The following is a 23,539-nucleotide window of genomic DNA, read 5'->3' as shown; positions in this document are numbered from 1 at the left end:
AATCCCATAAGAAATAAAAGAAATGTGTTTTGCCTGCTCACTCATGTTTTCTTTAAAAATGGTACGTATATTACCAATTCTCCAAGGGTATGCAAACTTTTGTGCACAACTGTATATGGACGGAGTAGAACCTTTAAACTCTTATGCACTGGGCAAATTAATTACCACTAGACCACCCAGTCAGACTCCTTTTACCGGAGCTGATTGATATATCGCAGCATCAGGACCCGCACCAGCCGACTACATGACAGCTTCTTCCCCCAAGCGATCAGACTTTTGAACTCTTGATCTCTCATGATCAAAATACATCAGCACTGCACTTTATTAATCTTATTATCTCACACCGGACTGTCATAAATTATATTCTCTCTTAACAACACACTGGCAACTTACTATCAACCAACAGCCTGAATGTCAAAACAGTACAATACAACCTATTATATATATTATATATACTTTATATACTATTTTTTTTTTGCACTGACTTACAATATCTCATGACTGACAATAGCACACATAGGAGATTAAGTTATCAAATTTATTATGTTAAATATTTGCCGGGGGCTCCCCGGCCTGAGGCAACGCAGAGAGGAGTGTAGCGCAGAGGAGGGGGGGGGGGCCGGAATGACGCACGCCCGGACCCCAATCAGCCTGATGATGCGAGCGAGGGATAAAGGCGACCAGAGACGGCAGTTCGAAAGAGAGAGAGAACTATGGGCAGCTGCCCTGTATGTGTTTATGTTTGTGTGTTATTAAGTTTATTATTAAACTATTATTTATGTTGTCAAGCCGGTTCTCACCTCCTCCTTTCCCTATAATCCCTTTACAAGTAGATATATGCAATATACAGAATATGACAATATAACAAAAATGACAATTTTCAGATATGCAACATGTTTTTTTTTTAAACTTGTGGAATTTATATGTGTACATAAATGCTCAGATATATGAACTCTAACTGTATTTGTTTGTATATGGCCATAAATATCAGATTTAATATCAGACAATGTAATAATGGCAACAGGCCTAATTATTGAATCCTCATTTGTGTTTTAGCTTACAGATTTAATGTACATCTATTTTAAACTTAGATAGGTTTTATTGCATTCTCTGAGGCAGAAAATTATAATTTAAAATTAATTATGGGTCTTTCAATACCTTTTTTTTTGGTTGCAAACTGCATATTCAGTTATTATGCACTAAAATATTTACATGTAATTGCATTTAAAATGTAATTAACACAATTTCAGAGGTATATAATGATGATTTGTCAGTTTTCACTGCAAAACAACCCCAGAAAATGCAGCAAATTGCATCACAAAATTTGAGAAAAGCAGCAGAAAATTCATCCATTTTGTAATCCCAACTAGCCAAATTACGTGTCCATTTCCTAACTACACCATAATTTAATGACCAAACTTTGGTTGTGGCATTGTAACTGATTACGTTGTGACAACCGGAAAAGTGAAATTCCTGTATTCAATGCCACAACATAACTTTGGAACGGTGCCGGTCTGTCATGACGACGTTGTGGCAAGATCATGGATCAATAGTGTTACAGGGGGGTGGGTGGACAAAGGACCCAAAAGCAGAGATGACGGTTCAATGGTTAACAAAGTTCTCGAAGTCAACATAAGGTCCACCCGGTGCCGGCTGCAGAAGTCTAAAATCCAGAAATGCATCTTTCACCAAAAAATTCAAAACACGAAAACTCGTGGAGTTGGAAGGGAATATTAAAAGTGCCGAGGCAGAGCTGAAGCGCCGAATGTCATCTGATGACCTCAGAGAATTGTCCCATTTGAAATACAGATATAATACTATTTTGTCACGGAAGGTGGAGTTTTGGCTATTCAGGGCAAGACAGTCATACTTTGAGTCAGGTGACAAAGCAGGGCAGAAGAATGATCAGACTCTGGTCGCTGCCATCTCACTTCACGCCGAAAATGCGTTTGATATGGTAGAATGGGATTATCTTTTTAAGATTTTGGAAATATATGGGTTTGGGAATACTTTTATTGGATGTATTAAGTTACTTTATAGACACCCAGTAGAGGCGGTACAAACAAATGGATTGCTTTCAGATTATTTTACTCTGGATAGGGGCACCCGGCAGGGCTGCCCACTTTCCCCATTATTGTTCTGTCTTGCCCTGGAACCATTATCATCCACAGATGCTTTTCAAGGGGTGGTGGCAGGAGGTATGGCGCATAAGATTTTGCTTTACGCAGATGATATTTTATTATTCATCTCCGACCCCACTAGATCTATGCCTTGCCTCCACAGAATTATTAATTCCTTTTCTAAGTTTCCAGGATACAGTGTCAATTGGTCTAAATCCGAAGCTTTGGCTCTGACAGCGTACTGCCCAGCGACGGCTTTTCAGCCGGGCGTCTTCCAGTCATATGCAGCCGAATTGCCAAGCCGTCTATATGACATCTCTTCAAATGATGCTACCTTGCCCAATTTGGTGCACCATTCATAAAAAGAGGGAGTGCATGTTAATTTCCATCCCCTCAAAATTATCTGTCCCCGATCATCACGCCGGTGAGGACCCACCTCTTTACATACCCACTGGCAATATCAATAACCTCCCTATCATCCAAAACACAAAGTCTGGTACAGAACAGAACCTGAGTGCCCAGGACCTCGCAAACAAAATTCTGGACTCTCAACCAAAACTCCTGAATCCTCGAACAAGACCAGAAGGCATGTATTAAGTCTCCATCCTCCAACTCTGACTCTGAATTAACATGGAGTAATACACTGATGCCTCACGATCTTTTCAAAAAGCAGCAATCACCTCTCCCAAAGCATCTGCCGCTTTAGGTGGGGGTGTGCTACTCCCAAAAACAGTACAGAGCATGTGGCGCAGCTGTAAATACCTATAAAACTGAGATCTGGGAATCCCAAAATGATGACCCAAATTCTGAAAAGATCTCAACACTCCACTCTCATACAGGTCGCAGAGTGTAGTAACCCCCCCTCACAATTTACTCTGACCAACAGAAAGGATTTGTTGATACATAATTTGGGGTTCAGCCATATGCTTGAGGCAACATTTAAATAAATGTCCGAATTAAATACTCTGGCTACTCTTGTCCAAATCACGTGCAAATGTGAAATAACAGGGTGTGACTTAACTTCTCCCGGTTAGTTTGATAGAAAGGCTTTGCAATGGCGAAATAGGGGCAAGGACTTCCTGTTCAATACAAAATCAGGTAGGGGCTCTTTCAGGTGGAAGCAACCAATGAGCCAAATGCCTGAGACTGAACGCATAATAATAAAACAAAACCTTGAGTAGTCCTAGCCCACCTTTGTCAATCGGCCTATGCAGTTTACTGAAATGTAATCTAGGATGCTTACCATTCCAAATGAAGGACTAAGAAATAAGAGAGGGGGACATCTATAGGGAGAGACTGTAGCAAGTAGTTGAATTTTGGAATACAATTCATTTTAATAACATTAACCTTCCCAGTCATAGATAAATGTAATGAAGCCCACCTGTCCACATCGCTTGAAAACCTTTTTATTAAAGGGTCAAAATTAACTAAAAATGAACTAAATCAGACAAATTTGCTGGGAATAAAACACGCAGCAAGGCGTATTGGAGGAGGGAGTGTGGGCTAGGATTCTAAAAAACGTCAAGTCTGCATCTAGAGATGCAAGGGTGCGCCTTATGCAATTCAAGATTTTACATAGATTCTATAGGACCCCCTCTAAATTGAATAGGCTTGGTCTTAAAGATACACCTCATGTTTTTTTGGTGGTGTGTTAAGATCCAAGAATTCTGGTTGAGGGTTCAGAGTTTTATGTGTGACGTATTGGGCACTCAAATTTCATTTTGCCCCAGACTCTGTATTTTAGGCGATGGGGCAGTCATTAGTATAGGGGATAAATACATAAGAAATTAGGTCCTAGCCAGTGTCAAGATCGGTAGACAGATTATTCTGAGGGGAAGTCGGCAGGTGTGCCCTCATTTCGGGAGTGGTGCACGGAGATGGGCAGAGTAGCGGCATTTGAGGAGATGTCAGATAGAAGGCTGGGCAACCTGGGTGTGTTTACTATGAAGTGGGGTAGCTATCTGACCTTTTTGGAAGGCTCTCAGGGAGAGGCAGAGGAGAGGGATTTATAGTTTAAATGTAATTATTATTATAATATTTTTTAATTTATATATATATATATATATATATATATATATATATATATATATATATATATATATATATATATATATATTATTTTTTGTGTGTGTGTGTGTGTGTGTGTGTAATTTGGTTTGACCACAGGGATGTTTGTTGGGGGCTGGCGGTGGGGGGATAATGGGGGTTAAAAGTTCATTCTGAGCATATATGTTTTGCTTTTCTGTTTCATTTGTCAGAATCAATAAAAGTGTTAATCGGAAAAATATCTACATAAATATTTGAATTATAGCAAAATTGTCAAATTAATCAGTTAGCAAATATTTTTTAATTTACAATTAAACTGATTAATTACATTGAAAAATTGATGATAGATACAGTTGCAATTGAAATTATTCATTGTCTTACTGTACTGGCAGTTTTTATAGTCAAAACGAGTGAAAATATCTTCCAGTGCTGAAGAAGTAATCCAAAGTATTTAGAATATGTTACTGACCTTGAGTAATCTAACGGAATATGTTACAAATTACATTATACAGCATGTATTCTGTAATCTGTAGTGGAATACATTTCAAAAGTAACCCTCCCAACCCTGGCTATAGATATTAGGCCGCTATATTATAAGTATATAAACATAACTACATTAAATACCTATTCATTTATTCTGTCAAAATTGAGATTCATGATAAGATCATTAATAAATAAATTGTGCCTAATTATTTATGTTTATACAAATGTTTTATTTTATTTTAAGAAAAGTAGTCAACAAGTGTCCAGCATAAATGGCAAATCATTCAATATCGTTTAAAAATGAACCCAGAATGCACCTCATGAATTTGCTTTAGAGAGTGAACAGAGTGTGCTGAGATGGAATCTAGACAAAAGGCTACATTGAAGAAGCTTAAAAATAAGATGGTTCTGATTTAATTTGTTTTGGTCATTCACTGCATAATATCCATACTTCCAATTATGTTACTTCTCAGTTTTAATGACTTTGTACTCTAAATTCTAAAATGTGCAGTAACAAAATATTAAGGAATAGGTAAGTGTGACCAAACTTTTCCAAACAGGTACTGTATGGCAGTAATATAAAGAAATAATAATATATAAACATAAATTAAGTTCACAGATATTTGCTCTTTGGTCATGCGAGACAAGACAATCCATCTAATGCAACGCATTAAGAAACATTATTTGCTGTATTACTTCACCTACCACTTTGTGAATCTCACGTGTTCATAAGGGTAATTTTAAGAGATTTTAAGAATTTTAAACATGCGCTAGACAGACGTCTTTGATGGCTTGTTTGTGTATTTAGACGCCATGTCAATTTAAAAAGCACCTAAACTGTTAAAAGTGTGTCTCAAGGCACATACAGTGGGCATCCAACCAGACTGAACCTTACTAACAAGGGGATTAACGCCGCGTTAAAACTTTAAATTCTCACACGGGAGACACGTTCAAAAATCACCACCAGGAGGCGCAAAGGGACACTTTTGGCTGTGTGACACTTTTAGATGTGTAGAATGCGATCTAACAATGCCAAATTAATGGCAGCCTTAAAGTGACCTGTTTCAATAATGTCACTTTTACCCCGCAGCCGCCATATCTGTGACCAGCAGCAGTGGGAAACAATGGCGCTTAATGGAAAAACACCCATAAAACAATATCAAGGAAAACCTCAATAACTGCTTCTGATCAATGCCAAGTCCCAGGAAAGGTGGGGTCAGCACAAGTATTGCCAAATTTGACTTGCGCTGACATTTACATATATTTTAAATGTACTGTTTGTGTTGTTTACTGCTCTGATTTGGTCACAATATTAAAAAACGTCTGCGATGATCCCGTCTGTATAAATATAAGAGCTGCTTTTAACTCATGAAGAATACAGAGAAATTAGTGCATAAGACTAATATGTATGGTGTTCTGGTGGTGTGAATAATGTCTGTGCTTCATAATCTTATGATGTGTTGTTTGTTGACAAACATTAGTATATACACATTAAAAATATACTATATATTCACATTATAGTGCTTTTTTATTTATTACAATGTGTTACAGATATGACATACTGGGTATTTTGAATAACATCGTCCTATGTGAATTTCCATTTTAATTGTATCTGAATCGATGTTATAAATATAATTGATACGTGCACAGATAACTGACATAAAAGACCCACAAGTGTTTTTATCCCTGCTCTCCACCTTCATCACTGCTTGACTTTGGTGAAATTAAGCCTTGTCACTTGAAAGATAAAACTTTATTGAAAGAAAAATTACATTTTTGCTCTGGTAATTAAACAGCAGCATCACCTTTTCATGATTTATAAATAGAAACAAAATTTAGCCTGCTTTTGCCGCATCCCACAGCGTAGCACATAGAAGCTATATGCAGAACCCTTCTACATAGGGGAGCCTACAAGCTTAGCCTAAAATAGTGTAACGTGGCGGTCCCATAGAAATTCTTTGGATGGGTACACTGGCGAGGAGACAAAAAGCAGTTTAAAAAAATAAATAAAAATGATGTCTACTGAGAATATGCTTCATTACGCTGAATAAACTGCTTTTGTGAGGAAACAGCTCATCACTTAATGAATTAACCACCTGTCCACTAATCTTCAACATGTTTGACACTAAACAATCCTTTTGGAATGAACTACGTGTGTGGTTTACTATGATAAAATTGCTGTTTTAAAAGAGAAGACAGAAAATTTTGCGACTGGTAGGTGTCTGTTTACAGCTCTCCCCATTCGTTTGTATGGTATCCGCAAAAGGTGATTTACTGTCATAGCATGCTAGTTGACCGTTACACTCTCTCCTATGTTAAAAAATGTAGAGGTTGTTATATCTGTTTAGAAGATCTCTGGTATATGAAATTTTGGTCACAAACATGCAAATTAATGGTGTTAACCCGTGTTGTAATTGACCAGGTCATCAGTAGTCACGTTCTATTGAAAGTTAGCAGTGGTGAGTTCAGCACTTGAGCAAAAGGTCGTCGGATCGAATCTCGCCTTTCTTATCTTATTGTTTATAATAAATACACATTTGCCCATATACACTGATGAGCCAAAACATTATGACCACTCACAGGTGAAGCGAATAACACTGATCATCTCTTAACAAGGCCACATGTCATGGTCTGGGAAGATTAGATGATAAGCGAACAATCAGTTCTTATAATCAACATGTTAAATGCAGGAGAAATGGGCAGGAGTAAAGACCTGAGCAACTTTGACAAGGGCCAAATTGTATGGCCAGATGACTGGGTCAGAGCATCTCTGAAACGGCAAGGCTTGTGGGGCGCTCCCGGTCAGCAGTGGTGAGTACTTACCGATAGTGGTCCAAGGAGGGACAAACCACAAACCGGCGACAGGGTGTTAGGCGCCCAAGGCTCATCGATGCACGAGGGCAACGAAGGCTATCCCGTCTGGTCTGAACCAACTAAGGTCTACTTTGGCACAAGTCACAGAAAATTTTAATGATGGTAACTGGAGGAATGTGTCACAACACAAAGTGCATTGCACCCTGCTGCGTATGGGTCTGTGTAGCCGCAGACTGGTCAGAGTGCCCACGATAACCCCTGTCCACCATCGAAAGTGCCTACAATGGGTACATGATCATCAGAACTGGGCCTTGGAGCAGTGGAAGATGTATGTGTGTGCCGTTTACCTGGAGAAGTGATGGCACCAGGATGCACTGTGGGAAGACGACAAGCCGGTGGAGGGAGTGTGATGCTCTGGGCAATATACTGCTGGGAAACCCTGGGTCCGGCCATTCATGTGGATGTCAATTTGACACGTGCCATCTACCTAAACATCATTGCAGACCAGGATAATGCACCCTGCCACACATTGTTCGGGAATGGTTTGCAGAACATGATGAAGAGTACAAGGTGTTGCCCTGGCCTCCAAATTCCACAGATTTCAATCCGACTGAACATCTATGGGATGTGCTGGACCAACAAGTCCGATCCACGGTGGCTCCACCTCACAACTTACAGGACTTGAAGGATCTGCTAATATACTGGTGCCAGATACCACAAGACACCTTCAGGTGTCTTGTAAAGTCCATGCCTCGGCAGGTCGGCACTGTTTTGGTGGCACACGGAGGACCAACAGCATATTAGGCAGGTGGTCATAAAGTTTTGGCTCATCTGTGTATAATAACATTTGACATTGCTGAATTTCAACATTCAAAACAAATGTAGACATTCTTTCAGTATTGCATGGTTTTTATATTTGTATTTAATTTCATTTTGCACTGTGGCTGATACTGAATCTATGTCCTGTAAAATTATCAGTTGAGATTATTAGACCCAATAGTCTCAGACATCAGTTGATCAGTTACAGTATATAATTTATACAATTAACCATATATTTTTCTCCACTATTGTGTTTTAAAAGGTAAAGCCATAGGCGTACAGCTGCATAATGTGTATGTAATGTAAAATGTAAAATGTACCCAAGAGATATGTGACATGATTTTTTGCATATATACACATTTATTTACATAAATATCTACACTTGGGTGCAAACAGTCACTCCAAAAAATAATCAATATTATCGAGCTTTGTGGCAACGTTGGTTAATAGCAAATATTAACTACTAATAAAATACTAAGATAGACAATGAATAGCAAAGCATTTCTGGTTATTACATGTAGCACAAAAAATATATTGAGACAAATACAATAAAACAAATAATGTGGTCACAATACTTTCAGCCTAATTAATGTAATGGAAAATTGCGATTGTTATTAAAATATTTACAATATTTAATTTGATGCTTCCATGTTCACTTTTTCTTTCGTTTTTATTGCCAGAAAAATATAACATGATACAATGATTCACATATAAATTCATTCATTCGTATTTGATACTACTATTTAAAAATAGAAAATATGGGCTAGACTTTGCCACATTAAAAGAAAGCAGAGGTTTAGTTTTGGAAGTTACGATTGGTTAAATATAACCAATTTATACTGTATAGGTATAAAAATACTCAAATGATAATTCTCTCTAATGAAATGTAAATGAATAAATGCAAATAATTTTCTGATACCTTATTTCATTGATTTCAATGTTTGTTCTTCTTGTTTCTTCTACAACAACAATTTCTATTTTATGGTGAAATTTTTTGGTTGGTAAAACAAGCTTAACCAAACATTACTGCCACAGACTGAATGGGCATGACGTTGTGAGAAACAGCTTTGAGGTGCTCAGCTCTGCCTTCTTAAATTCTATGGATATAGCGCCCCTTAGCAGTTTAGAGCTGCGAATGACTCATTCACGCAGTGGTTGCGGCAGTAGAAAGCTTATTCTTGTTGGATACCTACTGTACGTTTTGCTCTTTTTTGTGGTGCTGTGTCTAATTTTGGCGCAACAATGTATTCCCACGTGTACAACCCCAAACATGTTTTCAAATATTGCACTGAAATTTCAAACAAATATTTTGAACTTGAGCTACCATATAGGCATATGCAATTACACAAACACCATCAACTCAAGTCGCGTCAGCTAAAAGACTTCTAGTTAAAAACTTCTGTGTAATTAGCCTATATAAACATGATGTACTTTGTCACATATAGCCTTTTAACATACCATTATTTGCAGCACAAACACAGACAACTTGTGTTGTTGCATTTGGAGTTTGATGGTTATTGCCAATAATAAATGCTTTAACAATACAAAACTCGGCACAAATCAGCACCAAGCGAGCACAAACGATGGAGGCAGACAAGAGTGACTGACATGGGGTGTAGGCTGCGTGACTTCACGGCTCCCAAAAGCTATACAAAGATAGAAATGCATTAAGATGTTTCTTTCAATGGCACAAACCAAACATTTTCTTGCTATATGTAAGGAAGGGAAATTGTTACAGTGTTTCTTAGAATGGCATAAACCGACACAAATTGTGCACAAACAAACGGCACCAGTTTAGAGTGATTTGGACCACGTGGGGAGGAAAGTGACGTCACACAGCCAAAAAAAAAGAAAATCTAATATCTCATGGTTATATATAGTTTTTGTAATGATTTAATTATATGGAGTGCTAACTTCATGGAGGTAAAACTTCAGGTTACGGTTGTAACCTTAGTTCTCTGAGGGAGATGAGTGAGACATCTCACTATGGGACATGCCTCTTGCTTGGTCATCCATGAAGCCCTATGTTATCAAGCCTAAGGCTGTTGGCCAGTGTGACAGGACATGTGGTCCAAAACGGCATACGGTTATAGCTCTTCCAAGCAGATGAATATTGGGCCCTCTTAGTGAGACGTCTAACTCATCTCCCTCAGAGAACCAAGGTAACAACCATAACCCAAAGTTCTCTTCCATTGACTTGTTCGACATCATATTATGGGATATAGACAATGTACATATACCTTGGTTTTATGAGGGAGAACCAGAGCAGGCCTACCCACAAGGCCACTTGGAATAATTTAGTCCATCACTCTCCATTTTGTTTCCCCAGATCATGCTTTCAGCACTGTATGCGTCAAAGCCAATCTCAAGATATCCAGTCTATAGAACATTACAAATGTGTGTGGCGAGGCCTAATCGGCTGACACACAGTCAGATTGCCTTGAACAGAGACCAAGTAGCAGCCATTCCGCTTGTGGAATGGGCTCTCATGCTCCCTGATAACAACTGTCCCTTCACTGAGTAAACCAACTTAATGGCTCCCAGTCGCTAGTGAGAGAGTCGTTGTCTTGACAGTGCTTTACCCCTCACCGGGTTTGCAAAGCACACAAAGAGATTCTCGGATCATCAAAAGCTCTGTGTTTAATTCACATATGCTTGCAACACCCTTACAGCACATAAGAAATGCAAAAGGAGGGTAAAACGCTGGGATTTCCATTTCTGTGCAAGAATAACTAGCTTTAAACACCTTGGGCACAAATGGCAGGTTCAGGCATGAAGAGACCTTGGAGAAATTTTGTGTGCCCCTGAGACATGCAGGGTTAACTGAAAATGCGTCCAGATCACTGACATGCCTTGTGGCCAATGCAAGCAATAAAGCTGTCTTATTCAAGATAATCTTTATATTTCCTTCCTCCAACAATCAGAACGGAACATCGCCCATTGCTTTCAGAACAAACAATAAATCCCATGATGGCAACATGGGCTAAATGACCAGTCATAGGTGCCATGCAGCTTATATAAATTGCCTAAGATAGGATGCCCTCCCACTGTCTTGTCATTAAATCCTATGTGACAAGATAAAATTGCTGCCAGGTAGACCTTAATAGTGGAGAATGCTTTTCCTTGATACAGCATCTCCTGAAGAAAAGTGAGAATAACTGGAACTGAGGAAATAAATGTCACTATTTGTTTCTCCTGACACCATTCCTCAAATTTCCTCCAATTTACCTTATACATAGACCTAGTGGAGCCTGCTCTGGCACTTTGAATCGTGAAAATCACATTCTGAGGCAAGCAGAGAGGGCTTAGGTTAGACCTCTCATGGGCCAAACCCAGAGGTTCCATTGTCCCTCCTACTAGAGAGAAGAGGTCCCTGCGCTGAGAAAGGTGCCATGGGTCTATGTATAATTGCGGAACTATTTCCGCTGTTCATGGCCTCCCCAGCCATAGCGGAGTGACTAAAAGCATCATCCCCATCTGTGATCTGATTCTGGACAGAGTGGGGAGGATCAGACTGACAGTGTACCCCATTGTCAACCCATCCTTCAGAAGTATTTGAATTGCCTTTTTGAACATTGGATTGCTTTACTCCAGAGAAATGTGCAAATTACAACCTGTATCCCTTTTTTATTGCATTCAAAACCCAGTGAGAGTCTGTACACATTGCCCAGTTGTGCAGATGGGCTGATAAATTCCCTATCCCGCTCATAGGTGGTCTTAAAGTGACCTCTAGTGGTGATAATAGGGAACACACAGGGATTTTGTTCTGTGTTTTGGGGGTTATTGATAGATTTATGTTCGTAACGTTATTTACAGGGTGCTTGCGTATACTGGGGAAGTGAATTCTCTCTCTTGGGGAAGATGACAGAAACGTCTGGATTCAGACGGGATTATAGAAGAAACCACAGGGTATGTGGGAAATCTCTGCTTTGATAGACTGATCAGCATAGGGGATGTGAGTGTGTGACAGTACCTTGTGATTCTTACTGATCAACCCCGGGGTATGTGTGGGTACTGATGCACAGTTGTGGGTATTTATGGAGGCAGACCGAGACGAAAAACTTTGGAATGTATTAAGCTGTGGGTTTCTTCCTTCAATCCTCTGCCGCAGGAGGAGAGGAGTAGCTGCTGCTTGAGCAAAAGATTTTTCCTAGTGTTCTTGTGGAGCCACTTCCTGAGAGGACGAGTTACCCATCTTGGTCCTTGCCATGATGTCTGTCCTGGGTAAAGGCAGTTCTGTGAGTTACCTGAGGCTGCATCGGCACTGGGGATCTGCAAGGCAAGACTCTTGCTCCCTCCTCTTCATTTTGAAACGTTGTTGCATTGTTGCCACAGCCACAGGCTGATCAAGAAAGTACCTTTTATCTTTTTTGGCCATCACGGACAAATTCATCCACAGGCCTCTCTGACCTGTGGATTGAACCAGGCAACACGATGAGCGTAGAATGAGATCTGTCATTGTGCGAATCTCTGTCCAAGCTCTGTGACATCATTCCCCTGCGACAGAGCTACAGACATATCCTCCAACTTCTCCACCAAAAGCGGAGTGACTGTGTTGGTAGCTCACCACATCTGCGATGCAGATTTATCAATCTTCTCACAAATCGAGATCCGATCTTTGAGGCAGCTTAGGGACGACAGAGGATAAACCGATCTAGGATCCAGATGGCTCGCCATAGGTGTTTCAATTGGTGACGTGAGACCAGCCCTTCTCCTCCATACCTGCCATTTCAAGTGGGGGAGAAGCCATACACGGGACTCTTGTTGATAGCGGTCTCTCCCAATACTTAATCAAATCCTCCATGCAGTCATGGAAAGGTGGGAGGATCTAATGAGCTAGCGGGGTGGTGGGGAGGAGGAACTTCCAATCTAGCCTTGAGCGTTTAGCAATGGGGAGAGTCACTGACCAATCAAAGCCCAGTCTAGCCGCTGTCCGTCGGCAAGCCTCATGCAGGGTTGCATTACCCGCTGCCGATGGTTGTTCTTCTGGCCCGGTAGGGTTTCCATGTGAATCCGCTTGAGATGCAAATATATCCTCGATACCGACACCATCGTCCTCATCCAACAGCACTCCCAAATCAGTGACAGAAACCACATGCGGATCTCTAGCCAAAATACAAATATACACACTCCTGGGCAAGGGCGAGATGGCAACTTGGCTTTAAAAGTCTTCTTCGGGGAAGTCATATTCAACTGGTAAGTCAAATCTCTCTCTTTTTTTTATTGCTTGGTACTACTACTTACCTCGGTAGAACTTAATTTACTTGGCTCGACATCCTCAAATGAGTGGTAACTCACTTTCCAGACAGTTAGTCTAGACAACTATATAAACAATAAGTGCACTGATAAAAGGGCTCACTGTTTAGATGCCAGGAGTGAAGAGATGTAGGATGCCATTTTGGGCCAACAGCATTTTAGGCGTGATTACATAGGGCTTCATGCATAACAAGCCAGAGGCGTGTCCCATAGTGAGATGTCAAACAAGTGACCAAAAGAGAACTAAGGTTACAACCGTAACCCAAAGTTTTAACTCCATGAAGTTGGCACCCCATATAATTAAATCATTAACAAAATTACACCAATTGTTCATACTGCACTTGTGCTGAATTATGCCACAAAAACGAATGTTTGTGCTGGTTTGTTGTTTGAGATATTAGACATTTTTTTGGCTGTGTGATGTCACTTTCCACCCCATGTAGTCCAAATTGCTCCAAACCAGTGCCGTTCTTTTGTGCACGATTTGTGCCATTACAAGAAACACTAACAATTTCCCTTCCTTCGATACAGCAAGAAACTTTTCGGTTTCTCAGTTCCTGCACTTGCAACTTGGGGATTCCACCAGCAGCTGATATTAAAGAGCTATGGATCCCTTTTAATACTAGCAATGATTTGTGTGTCAGTAGATCCATATGATTAATAATAAGTTTATTTTGTATAGCACATTTCCAAAGCTCAAGGCACTGTACAGAAATTAAACATAAAACATTAAACAGAGAAACATACAACAAATATACATCACCAAACAATGAGAAATGGGAGAGCAGCAAAGCATATTTCAAGTGTCCCGTAACCATCAAGTCAACAGTTGTGACACGGGCGAGCAGGACGAGAGCAAATAGTTCCAGAGAGGCAGACAGAGACATCGCATCACATAAAACACATACTAAATCGTGGTCCAGAGCAGCGCAGCCGGCAATACATTCACAGAGCAGGGGATGCATTGCATATAGCCCATATACACTATCAAATTCTTATGAATGGGATGTCTTCATTCATATCTACACTGCCTGACAAGAAATTGAATATATAATAGGACACAGATGGTGTAGTAACTGGAGAAGAACCTCCCAATTAAATTGCACTTGACCAAGTCAATTAGCGCTATGCGTGCACAATTTCGCCAACCCACTTGTGCCTAGACTTAGCACATGCTTGCACAAAAATACCAAAACTTCATGGTCATGCCCACTGATTTTGCGAGTATGCCATATTGCATAGGGCTATGCTTAAGACATAGTGCTCTTAAAAAAGGGCTTTATGTGTTATTCAATTAAAAGAACCGTCAAACATACCGGACAACTACCTCCCTCCATTATGAGGTGTTCACACTCGGAGGTCACCAAGAGGCTGTATTGTTGATCATAGTGAGCTTTCCTACTGCTGGATGCCCTAACGTTACTGCTGGTGCACAACTGGCCACAGCTTTTGTAAATCTGATCACAAACAAGGTGTGTTGCCAGTAAAAATAAAATGTCATTCCAATTTGAAAATTGTATCAGTTTTCTCACTGAATTAATATTCTGTACACATCAGTCACACTCGACAACAGTATCTCACAGCATACGTATTTATAAATAATCACATGAGCTCCAATGTCTTCACTCTGTTAGTCACCGTATCGCTGCTTATTTGCATAAAGATAAACTTTTCTTCATTTTGTCTCATTACTGGACACATCCACATTGCATCGACTAATGGTCTCCCTTGCTCATGTCAACTCTTACTGAAAATGCTTTGTCTTCATGGTTACTTTGTCACTGCAAATCACCATATGTGTGAACATGTGTGATAAATGATTCATGAACTTTAATAGCATTCCCTCTCTAGGTGCCAAATATTCTCCCATCATGTTCGACCAAGACACATTTAAAGATGTACCTGTGGTAGCTGTGGAGACTGTCGTCCAATCTGTGTCCACTGTCCATTTCGAACCCTGTACCCACTAACAACCTTACCTGAAGCACAGACAATATGATCAGAAAATATTTTATGAAACATTTGCCAAGAATAGCTAAATAGACACACTCATTTAAAATAACCAATTTATAATGCACTAACTCACCAAGGCGATGTGTGTGTGTCCTAAAGGCAAAAGGATACATCGGGGATGATGAGTATATGCAAGCAATGTCTGCATTAGTAACTGTGAAGAAAACAAAAAACATCAGACATCATTTCTAAGAAAATAAAAAAGATAAAATAAATAAATAATTAAGAATGACAAGCGTTCATAAATGCAAAACTTGTTCTTTCAGTGGAAAACCTAAAATTTCCTCAAAGGTCTAATTACAGGGCTCTGGGGAATGCACCAAAGTTTTTCAATTCCATTCAAAAATTAAAACAAAATTGGCTTAGTTAATCACCAGTTGGCCGGTAACTTTATTAGGAACTGCATACATGTTTTAAATCAGATTGTAAGAATGACAGTCTGACCCACAATGATGTAAGTGATATGAGCGATCAAAGATATAAAAACTGTGTACTAAAGAAAACATCTGCCGTGAAATGCACATCTTCTTAAAACTTTTGCATCATTTGGGAAATTTACTGAGATATTTATCCAGGATGTCTGGATTTTTTTTTTTTTTTAAAACACCATGTGATGACATATTGAATATTCCTTGCACTAAGCCACAAAAATAAAAATATGAGGGATATAAAAATATTTATTTTTATTTTAATTTTTTTTTATCACAGGTGCAGTTTCACTGGGAGACACAGATTGACTCATCTTGTACATGATGCTGCGAGCAAACGTCCAAACTCCCAGACCTCTACATATATTACATTTTTGATTTATGTATAATATTTATGAATCTCTTAATATTTATGAGTATCTACAATTTTATGGACACTAAAATATGCTAATATGGTTACTGTCTCATTTCTCCACAATTTGGAATGCCCAATTCCCAATGCGCTCTAAGTCCTCGTGGTGGCGTAGTGACTCGCCTCGATCCGGGTGGCGGAGGACGAATCTCAGTTGCCTCCGCGTCTGAGACATGTCAAATCCGCACATCTTATCACGTGGCATGTTGAGTGCGTTACCACGGAGACGTAGCGCGTGTGGAGGCCCACGCTATTCTCCGTGGCATCTACGTGCCCCACCGAGAGCGAGAGCCTCACATTATAGCGACCACGAGGAGGTTACCCCATGTGACTCTGCCCTCCCTAGCAACCGGGCCAATTTGGTTGCTTAGGAGACCTGGCTGGAGTCACTCAGTATGCCCTGGATTCGAACTCGCGACTCCAGAGGTGGTAGTCAGCATCAATACTCACTGAGCTACCCAGGCCCCCCTGGTTACTGTCTCTTTAAGTAAAGCGCATCACGGAACATTTAATACACGATTGTTCAGCATAGTTCTGTGGAGGTTTTCTTTTGTAAGATATAAAGCTTTCTCTTACAGTTGCTCACATTACTGCAAGCTTAACCAGCCCACCAGGAATACTCCCAAATAGCCACTCCGGCCACAGGGTTAAAAAGCAGTTCAGTGCACATTGCGTTAGTTCTGCACTTATGGGCCAGTATGACCGGTACATTTTCTCTATTCACCTGTCATTGGCAGTGTGGCAAAAAGTTAATTTTAGATGCTGGTTGAAACTGTTGAGATGTAATGTTGATTGATGTACCTTTCTTTCCTGGAGGGATGACAGTGTCCACAGACATCATCAGATACATGCCAGCAATGAAGGGCTGTCTGCACATAAGACACAATTTCCAACTCATTTAAAGATATAGTATTTCAGTTAATTGGTTTAATTTAACCTTCTTACACATTACATCACATATTCATAATTTTTAAAAAGGCACTGTTTTCATAATATTGACAGAACAATGTATTATTACATTATAAGTGGCTGTGCTACTGTATATAGACCCTTTTCACATTTACGGGTTTTGGAAATTGCAGGGTAAACTTCTATAGCGGTGAACGGAAGACCACAGCAAATATTATTTTTGCTTACCCATTTGCTCCAATAGCAATATAAAAAAAAATTAAATCTACTATTACCATAACTTTCCACAAGAGGAAAAAAATGGAAAGCGGTGGATTCCAGCAGTCAGAAGAGAGAAGATGCCAAATTTACTGTCACTCCCTCAGGAGCTGTATTAGAAAGCCCATCGCTGTTGCTGTTGTTTTTTTGTTTTGTTTTTTTAAGCTAATTCCAGGGCAGTATAACACAAAGCATAATGTTATACATTTACACTAAATTAAAAAACTAGATATATAGATCTTAATTCACAAAACTTCAGCAGTGTGTGAATCACTGAGCTGCTGAGTCATTCAGGAAGTTTTAGGATACCTGCTTTGATTTGGCAGTCAGAGTTCATTCAACACAGAGCTCCAGTAGGAATGCCCCATTGATAAGCAAGTTGAATGTTATAATTAACACTGATGCTATCTGATAGCTCTAATACACACTTTTGTTCAACATTACTTGAGTTTGATTGGAGAACGAAACAGCTGGCTAAACAGAAATCCAATTAAACTGTTTACTGACACATTCAAGTTAAAGGAATAGTTCACCAAAAAATAAACATTTTGTCATCATTTACTCACCCTCATGTCAGTTTAAACTTGTGTAATTAACTGAGATGCAAAATGTCAGACCTGCTCTTTTCCATACAGTAAATATAAGTAGCTATAACATACTGTATACTGCAAGTAGAATCATAAAAGTAGTCAATGTGAATTGTGCGCTTTGTTTGGGGAGCACACTGAAATTTAATTTGTTATTTATTGAAAAACTTCCCATCTACCATATAACTCTCAAATCTTATTTGCACTTTTGTTTAATAAAATAAAATGGCAAATTTACATGCATCACCAGTTCTGACGCTATTGACACCAAACGGCATTGGTGTGATACATGAACAACCGTAATGTGGCAAGTTTGAAAAACATGACTGCACATGAGATGAGATGCTCACAAAACATTCATTTTTGTATAAACTATTACTTTAACATTCTAAATAAATATTTTTTTACGAATAAGTAACAGACTGTTTCAGACTTGATGGGAAAAACTTACACTTTGGAAGTCATTCTTAAAGTGAGTCCTGAGCAATCTCTATGATGATCTACAACCAACACAAGACAAACACATTAGTCTAGAGACAAAATACTCATGAGCATCCCTGTTACAGCCAAAGTACAAATGTGGATAAAACAAGACAAGGGAATAAAGTTTAGTATTATGATTGTCAGAAGAAAAAAAAAAAAAGCTTGACAACCCAAAAAGGTGGTAAATAAAGTTTTAGAAGGCACAAAACATACTATGAAAGGAAGTTGGGCAGGCCGGGGTAGGAAATAATCAGTGTCTTGAAAGTTTTGCCCCAGAACGGTGTTCAAGTAAAACTGGTAAGTCCTGAATATATGACAGACTGATGATGGAAATATTAGAGCACTATACTGAAAGCTCACATCAATAGACTGACACAGCTTCTGGAATGATAGTTTCCTGTAATTCATTCTTTATATGAGGCAGTCTATTGTCTTACTGCTACACGCTAAAAACATTATTGAAAAATTCAGCTGCTATCTAGAGATATTGGCAGCTCTTTACCAGGGGCAGTATGTATAAAGCCGCTTTATTAAATTTTAGTCTGAAGTGTGTCAAAATTCTTAGAATAACGTAATTTTGTTCTTATTCTAAAAATAAGTGTCATTTATAAAGGTTCATAAGTGTTAAGACTTTGTCTAAACTCCTAAATTATTTCAGAGTGTCACCTCCCTTTGATTAAAGTTCAAGTAAAAAACCTGCACCGTGGTACAGTGATCACACTCAATAGAGGTGTTTTGTAGTGCACTGACGTATAGAATCTCTAGCTACAGATATGCTCTAAATGCTGCCAGGTCTACATATTTTAGCAAACTCATAGAAAACCCAGGTATTTATTCAGTACTGTGGCTAAATTGAAAAGGAACAAAGCTTCGACTAAATCAGATATTCCCTTGCAGCACAGTAGTAATGGCTTTATTTCTTTACTGATAAAATTTAAACCATCAGAAACAATATTGAAATTAAGCAACCATATTCCACAACACCTCAGAAGACAGTGTCTCACAGTATCCCCTACAAGGAACTTTAGTCCTTCGCTGACATACACTATATTGCCAAATGTATTCGCTCACCCATCCAAATAATTGAATTCAGGTGTTCCAATCACTTCCATGTCCACAGGTGTATAAAAAGAAGCACCTAGGCATGCAGACTGCTTCTACAAACATTTGTGAAAGAATGGGCCGCTCTCAGGAGCTCAGTGAATTCCAGCGTGGTACTGTGATAGGATGCCACCTGTGCAACAAGTCCAATTTCCTCACTACTAAATATTCCACAGTCAACTGTCAGTGGTATTATAACAAAGTGGAAGCGATTGGGAATGACAGCAACTCAGCCATGAAGTGGTAGGCCACGTAAAATGACAGAGCGGGGTCAGCGGATGCTGAGGCGCATAATGCAGAGAGGTCGCCAACTTTCTGCAGAGTCAATCGCTACAGACCTCCAAAGTTCATGTGGCCTTCAGATTAGCTCAAGAACAGTGTGTAGAGAGCTTCATGGAATGGGTTTCCATGGCCGAGCAGCTGCATCCAAGTCATACATCACCAAGTGCAATGCAAAGCGTCAAATGCAGTGGTGTAAAGCACGCCGCCACTGGACTCTAGAGCAGTGGAGACGCGTTCTCTGGAGTGACGAAATCACGCTTCTCCATCTGGCAATCTGATGGACGAGTCTGGGTTTGGCGGTTGCCAGGAGAACGGTACTTGTCTGACTGCATTGTGCCAACTGTGAAGTTTGGTGGAGGGGGGATTATGGTGTGGGGTTGTTTTTCAGGAGCTGGGCTTGGCCCCTTAGTTCCAGTGAAAGGAACTCTGAATGCTTAAGCATACCAAGAGATTTTGGACAATTCCATGCTCCCAACTTTGTGGGAACAGTTTGGGGATGGCCCCTTCCTGTTCCAACATGATTGCGCACCAGTGCACAAAGCAAGGTCCATAAAGACATGGATGAGCGAGTTTGGTGTGGAAGAACTTGACTGGCCTGCACAGAGTCCTCACCTCAACCCGACAGAGCACCTTTGGGATGAATTAGAGCGAAGACTGCGAGCCAGGCCTTCTCGTCCAACATCAGTGTCTGACCTCACAAATGCGCTTCTGGAAGAATGGTCAAATATTCCCATAAACACACTCCTAAACCTTGTGGAAAGCCTTCCCAGAAGAGTTGAAGCTGTTATAGCTGCAAAGGGTGGGCCGACGTCATATTAAACCCTATGGATTAAGAATGGGATGTCACTTAAGTTCATATGCGTCTAAAGGCAGATGAGCAAATACTTTTGGCAATATAGTGTATGTCAGGAAGAGCTAACAAATCTTATTAAAGCATCACAACTAACAACATGTATGGCTAGACCCTATACCCACTAAGCTCCTGAAAGAGGTGTTTCCTGTAAGTTCAGAACCTTTTCTCAATATTATTAACTCCTCGCTATCTTTACAGCATGTCCCAAAAAACTTCAAGCTGGCAGTTATCTAAAATACTAGAAAAGGTAGTGTCCTCCCAACTCCCATCTGTGAAGAATTTCAGTCAAGATTTTGGCCCCATCACAGTACAAAAACTGCATTTATCACAGTACCAAATGAATTGCTCTTACTATCTTACTGCAGCTGCATCTCTCTTCTAGTGCTTTTAGGTCTTTGTGTTGCTGACACCATAGATCACGACATTCTCATGGATAGGGTTGAGAATTGTGTTGGCATTTGTGGACAATGGTCGGATAGTGGTCGGATAAATAGGACCTAAACTAAGCTTACTGTTGGTCCTATTTATCCGACTGCTACCACTTTATCTGTGTAAATGAGGAATTGTCAGATCAAGCTAAAGTTAAGTATGGAGTGCAACAGGGATCAGTTTTAGGGCCTCTGCTTTTTTCCTTGTATATGCTTCTCCTGGAAGACATTATCAGGAACCATGGAATTAGTTTTCACTCTTACGCTGACAATACCAAACTTTATATTTCCTCGAAACCCAACAAAATTTCTGAATTCTCCAAGTTAGCAGTAAGTTTCAATAATATCAAAGATTGGATGGTTAAAAATTCCCTTCTACTCAATTCTGACAAAACAGGGGTACTAATTATTGGACCAAAAACCTCTAAAAATAACATGCTATTTGACTAAATGGAGGAACTGTTACATCGTCTCCAACAATAAAGAACTTGTTTGTTATATTTGATAGCAAATCCATCCTTTGAAACATTTCCAGTGTTTGAAGAACAGCATTTTTCCACCTCAGAAACACTGCTAAGTTATGACACATGCTTTCTGTTTCCGATGCCGAAAAACGAATTAATGCATTCATGACCTCCAGATTAGATTATTGTAATGCATTACAGGGAGGATGTCCTGCAGGTTCAGTAAATAAGCTTCAGTTGGTTCATAATACAGCAGCTAGAGTGCTTTCTAGAACCAAAATATATTATCATATCAGCCCCATTTTATCGTCACTACATTGGCTGCTGGTTAAGTTTTGTATTAATTTTAAAATTCTGATAATTACTTACAAAGCTTAGAATGGTCTACCTCAAAAGTACTTAAGTGACCTTCTATCAAGCTATAATCCATCATGTTCATTACAAATCGCAAAACACTGGCCTGTTAATAATACCTGGAATACCAAAATCCACAAGCTCAAGTTTATTGTCATTCATACAAGGTGTACAAGGGAGAACGAAGTCCAGCTATTTTCAGTCTTCTCAGCTCTTTTCAGTCTTATCAAGAAATGGAGTTTGAGTCAAAGAAAGGTTTGATGTGATGTGTATGCCTAGAAACTTGAAACTATGCACTGATTTGACTACTTAGCCTTCAATATGCAAGGGGGTGGGGGTAGGCCCTGACCTTCTGAGGTCAATAACCATCTCCTTAGTCTTTTCCACATTGGCCTGAGCTAGAGAATTGTTAAAAATGTCATAAAAGACCTCTGCCAGCTCAGTTGTGCACTCTTTTAAGACACGATTAGGGACCCCATCTGGTTCCATGGCTTTCCGAGTGTTGACTCGAGCCAGAGACCTCCTCATATCAGCCACCTAGATGGACAGTACCAGACTGCCTATGAAGGGATGCCGCTTTCACTGCTGGTTTTGTGTTGAGTGCCTTGAACCAATTGCTAAATTAATTCAGGACATCAGGCAGGGACACATTCCGATGATCAATCCTGTTATTATTTATTTTTTAGCCTGTGATGATCTGTATGCCTTGCCACATCTGCCTTGGGTCACTGTCCCCCAAATGTTTCTGAATATTCAAGGCATAGGCTGCTTTAGCTCTCCTGATGCCACTGTTTAAGTAATTCCTGACTACTCTGAGTGCCACTCTATCGCCAGATTTAAACGCAGCATTGCAAGTTCTCAGTAGGGCATTGACCTCAGAATTCAACCATGGTTTTTGGATAAGTTGAATGGTAATACACTCTGAAATTGTGACATCATCTGCACATTTAACTATGTAGCTTATGACAGAAGAAGTATATTCCTCCAAGTCCACACAGTCCCCATATTTTGCAGCTGTTCTGAACATGCCCCAGTCTGTATGGTCAAAGGAGTCCTGCATTACCAAATAGCTCCCTCTGGCCACACTTTTATTTGTTTGGCAATAGGCTTGGATTTACTCAGGAGCCGTTTGTAAGCAAGGGTCAGCAATAGTGAGATATAATCAGACTGTCCCAGGTGAGGGCGGGTAGTGGCCTTATACGTCCCACGGATGTTTGTGTAGACATGGTCTAAGGTGTTTTCCCCTTTGGTTGCACAGTGAACATGCTGGTGGAATTTTGTGAGAACTGTTTTTAGTTTCACCTGATTGAAGCTGGAAGGAGGCAGATCCTTTTCCTATTTGGCTCCTAAACTATGAAATAGTATTCTTATCATTGTTCAGGACTCAGACATACTCTCTTAGTTTAAGTTTAGACTAAAGACTCATCTC

General features: G+C 39.8%; 1 protein-coding gene across 3 annotated transcripts in view; it reads right to left on the bottom strand.

Moving 5' to 3' along the window:
* LOC127433275 (peptidyl-glycine alpha-amidating monooxygenase B-like) overlaps positions 1-23,539 on the bottom strand; it is a 339,472-nt gene that overhangs the window by 194,367 nt on the left and 121,566 nt on the right. For all 3 annotated transcript variants that reach the window (XM_051685008.1, XM_051685009.1, XM_051685010.1), the window contains 4 exons: positions 18,597-18,645; positions 17,193-17,260; positions 15,625-15,705; positions 15,441-15,517 (listed from right to left, as the gene is read on the bottom strand). In XM_051685008.1, the coding sequence (XP_051540968.1) occupies positions 15,441-15,517; positions 15,625-15,705; positions 17,193-17,260; positions 18,597-18,645 (275 nt within the window). The remainder of the gene's footprint in view (positions 1-15,440; positions 15,518-15,624; positions 15,706-17,192; positions 17,261-18,596; positions 18,646-23,539) is intronic.

The sequence above is a fragment of the Myxocyprinus asiaticus genome, chromosome 43 (genome assembly GCF_019703515.2).
Source record: "Myxocyprinus asiaticus isolate MX2 ecotype Aquarium Trade chromosome 43, UBuf_Myxa_2, whole genome shotgun sequence".
Classification (NCBI taxonomy): domain Eukaryota; kingdom Metazoa; phylum Chordata; class Actinopteri; order Cypriniformes; family Catostomidae; genus Myxocyprinus; species Myxocyprinus asiaticus.
The sequence above is the reverse complement of the archived record's forward strand: the minus strand, read 5'-3'. Positions and strand labels throughout refer to the sequence as shown.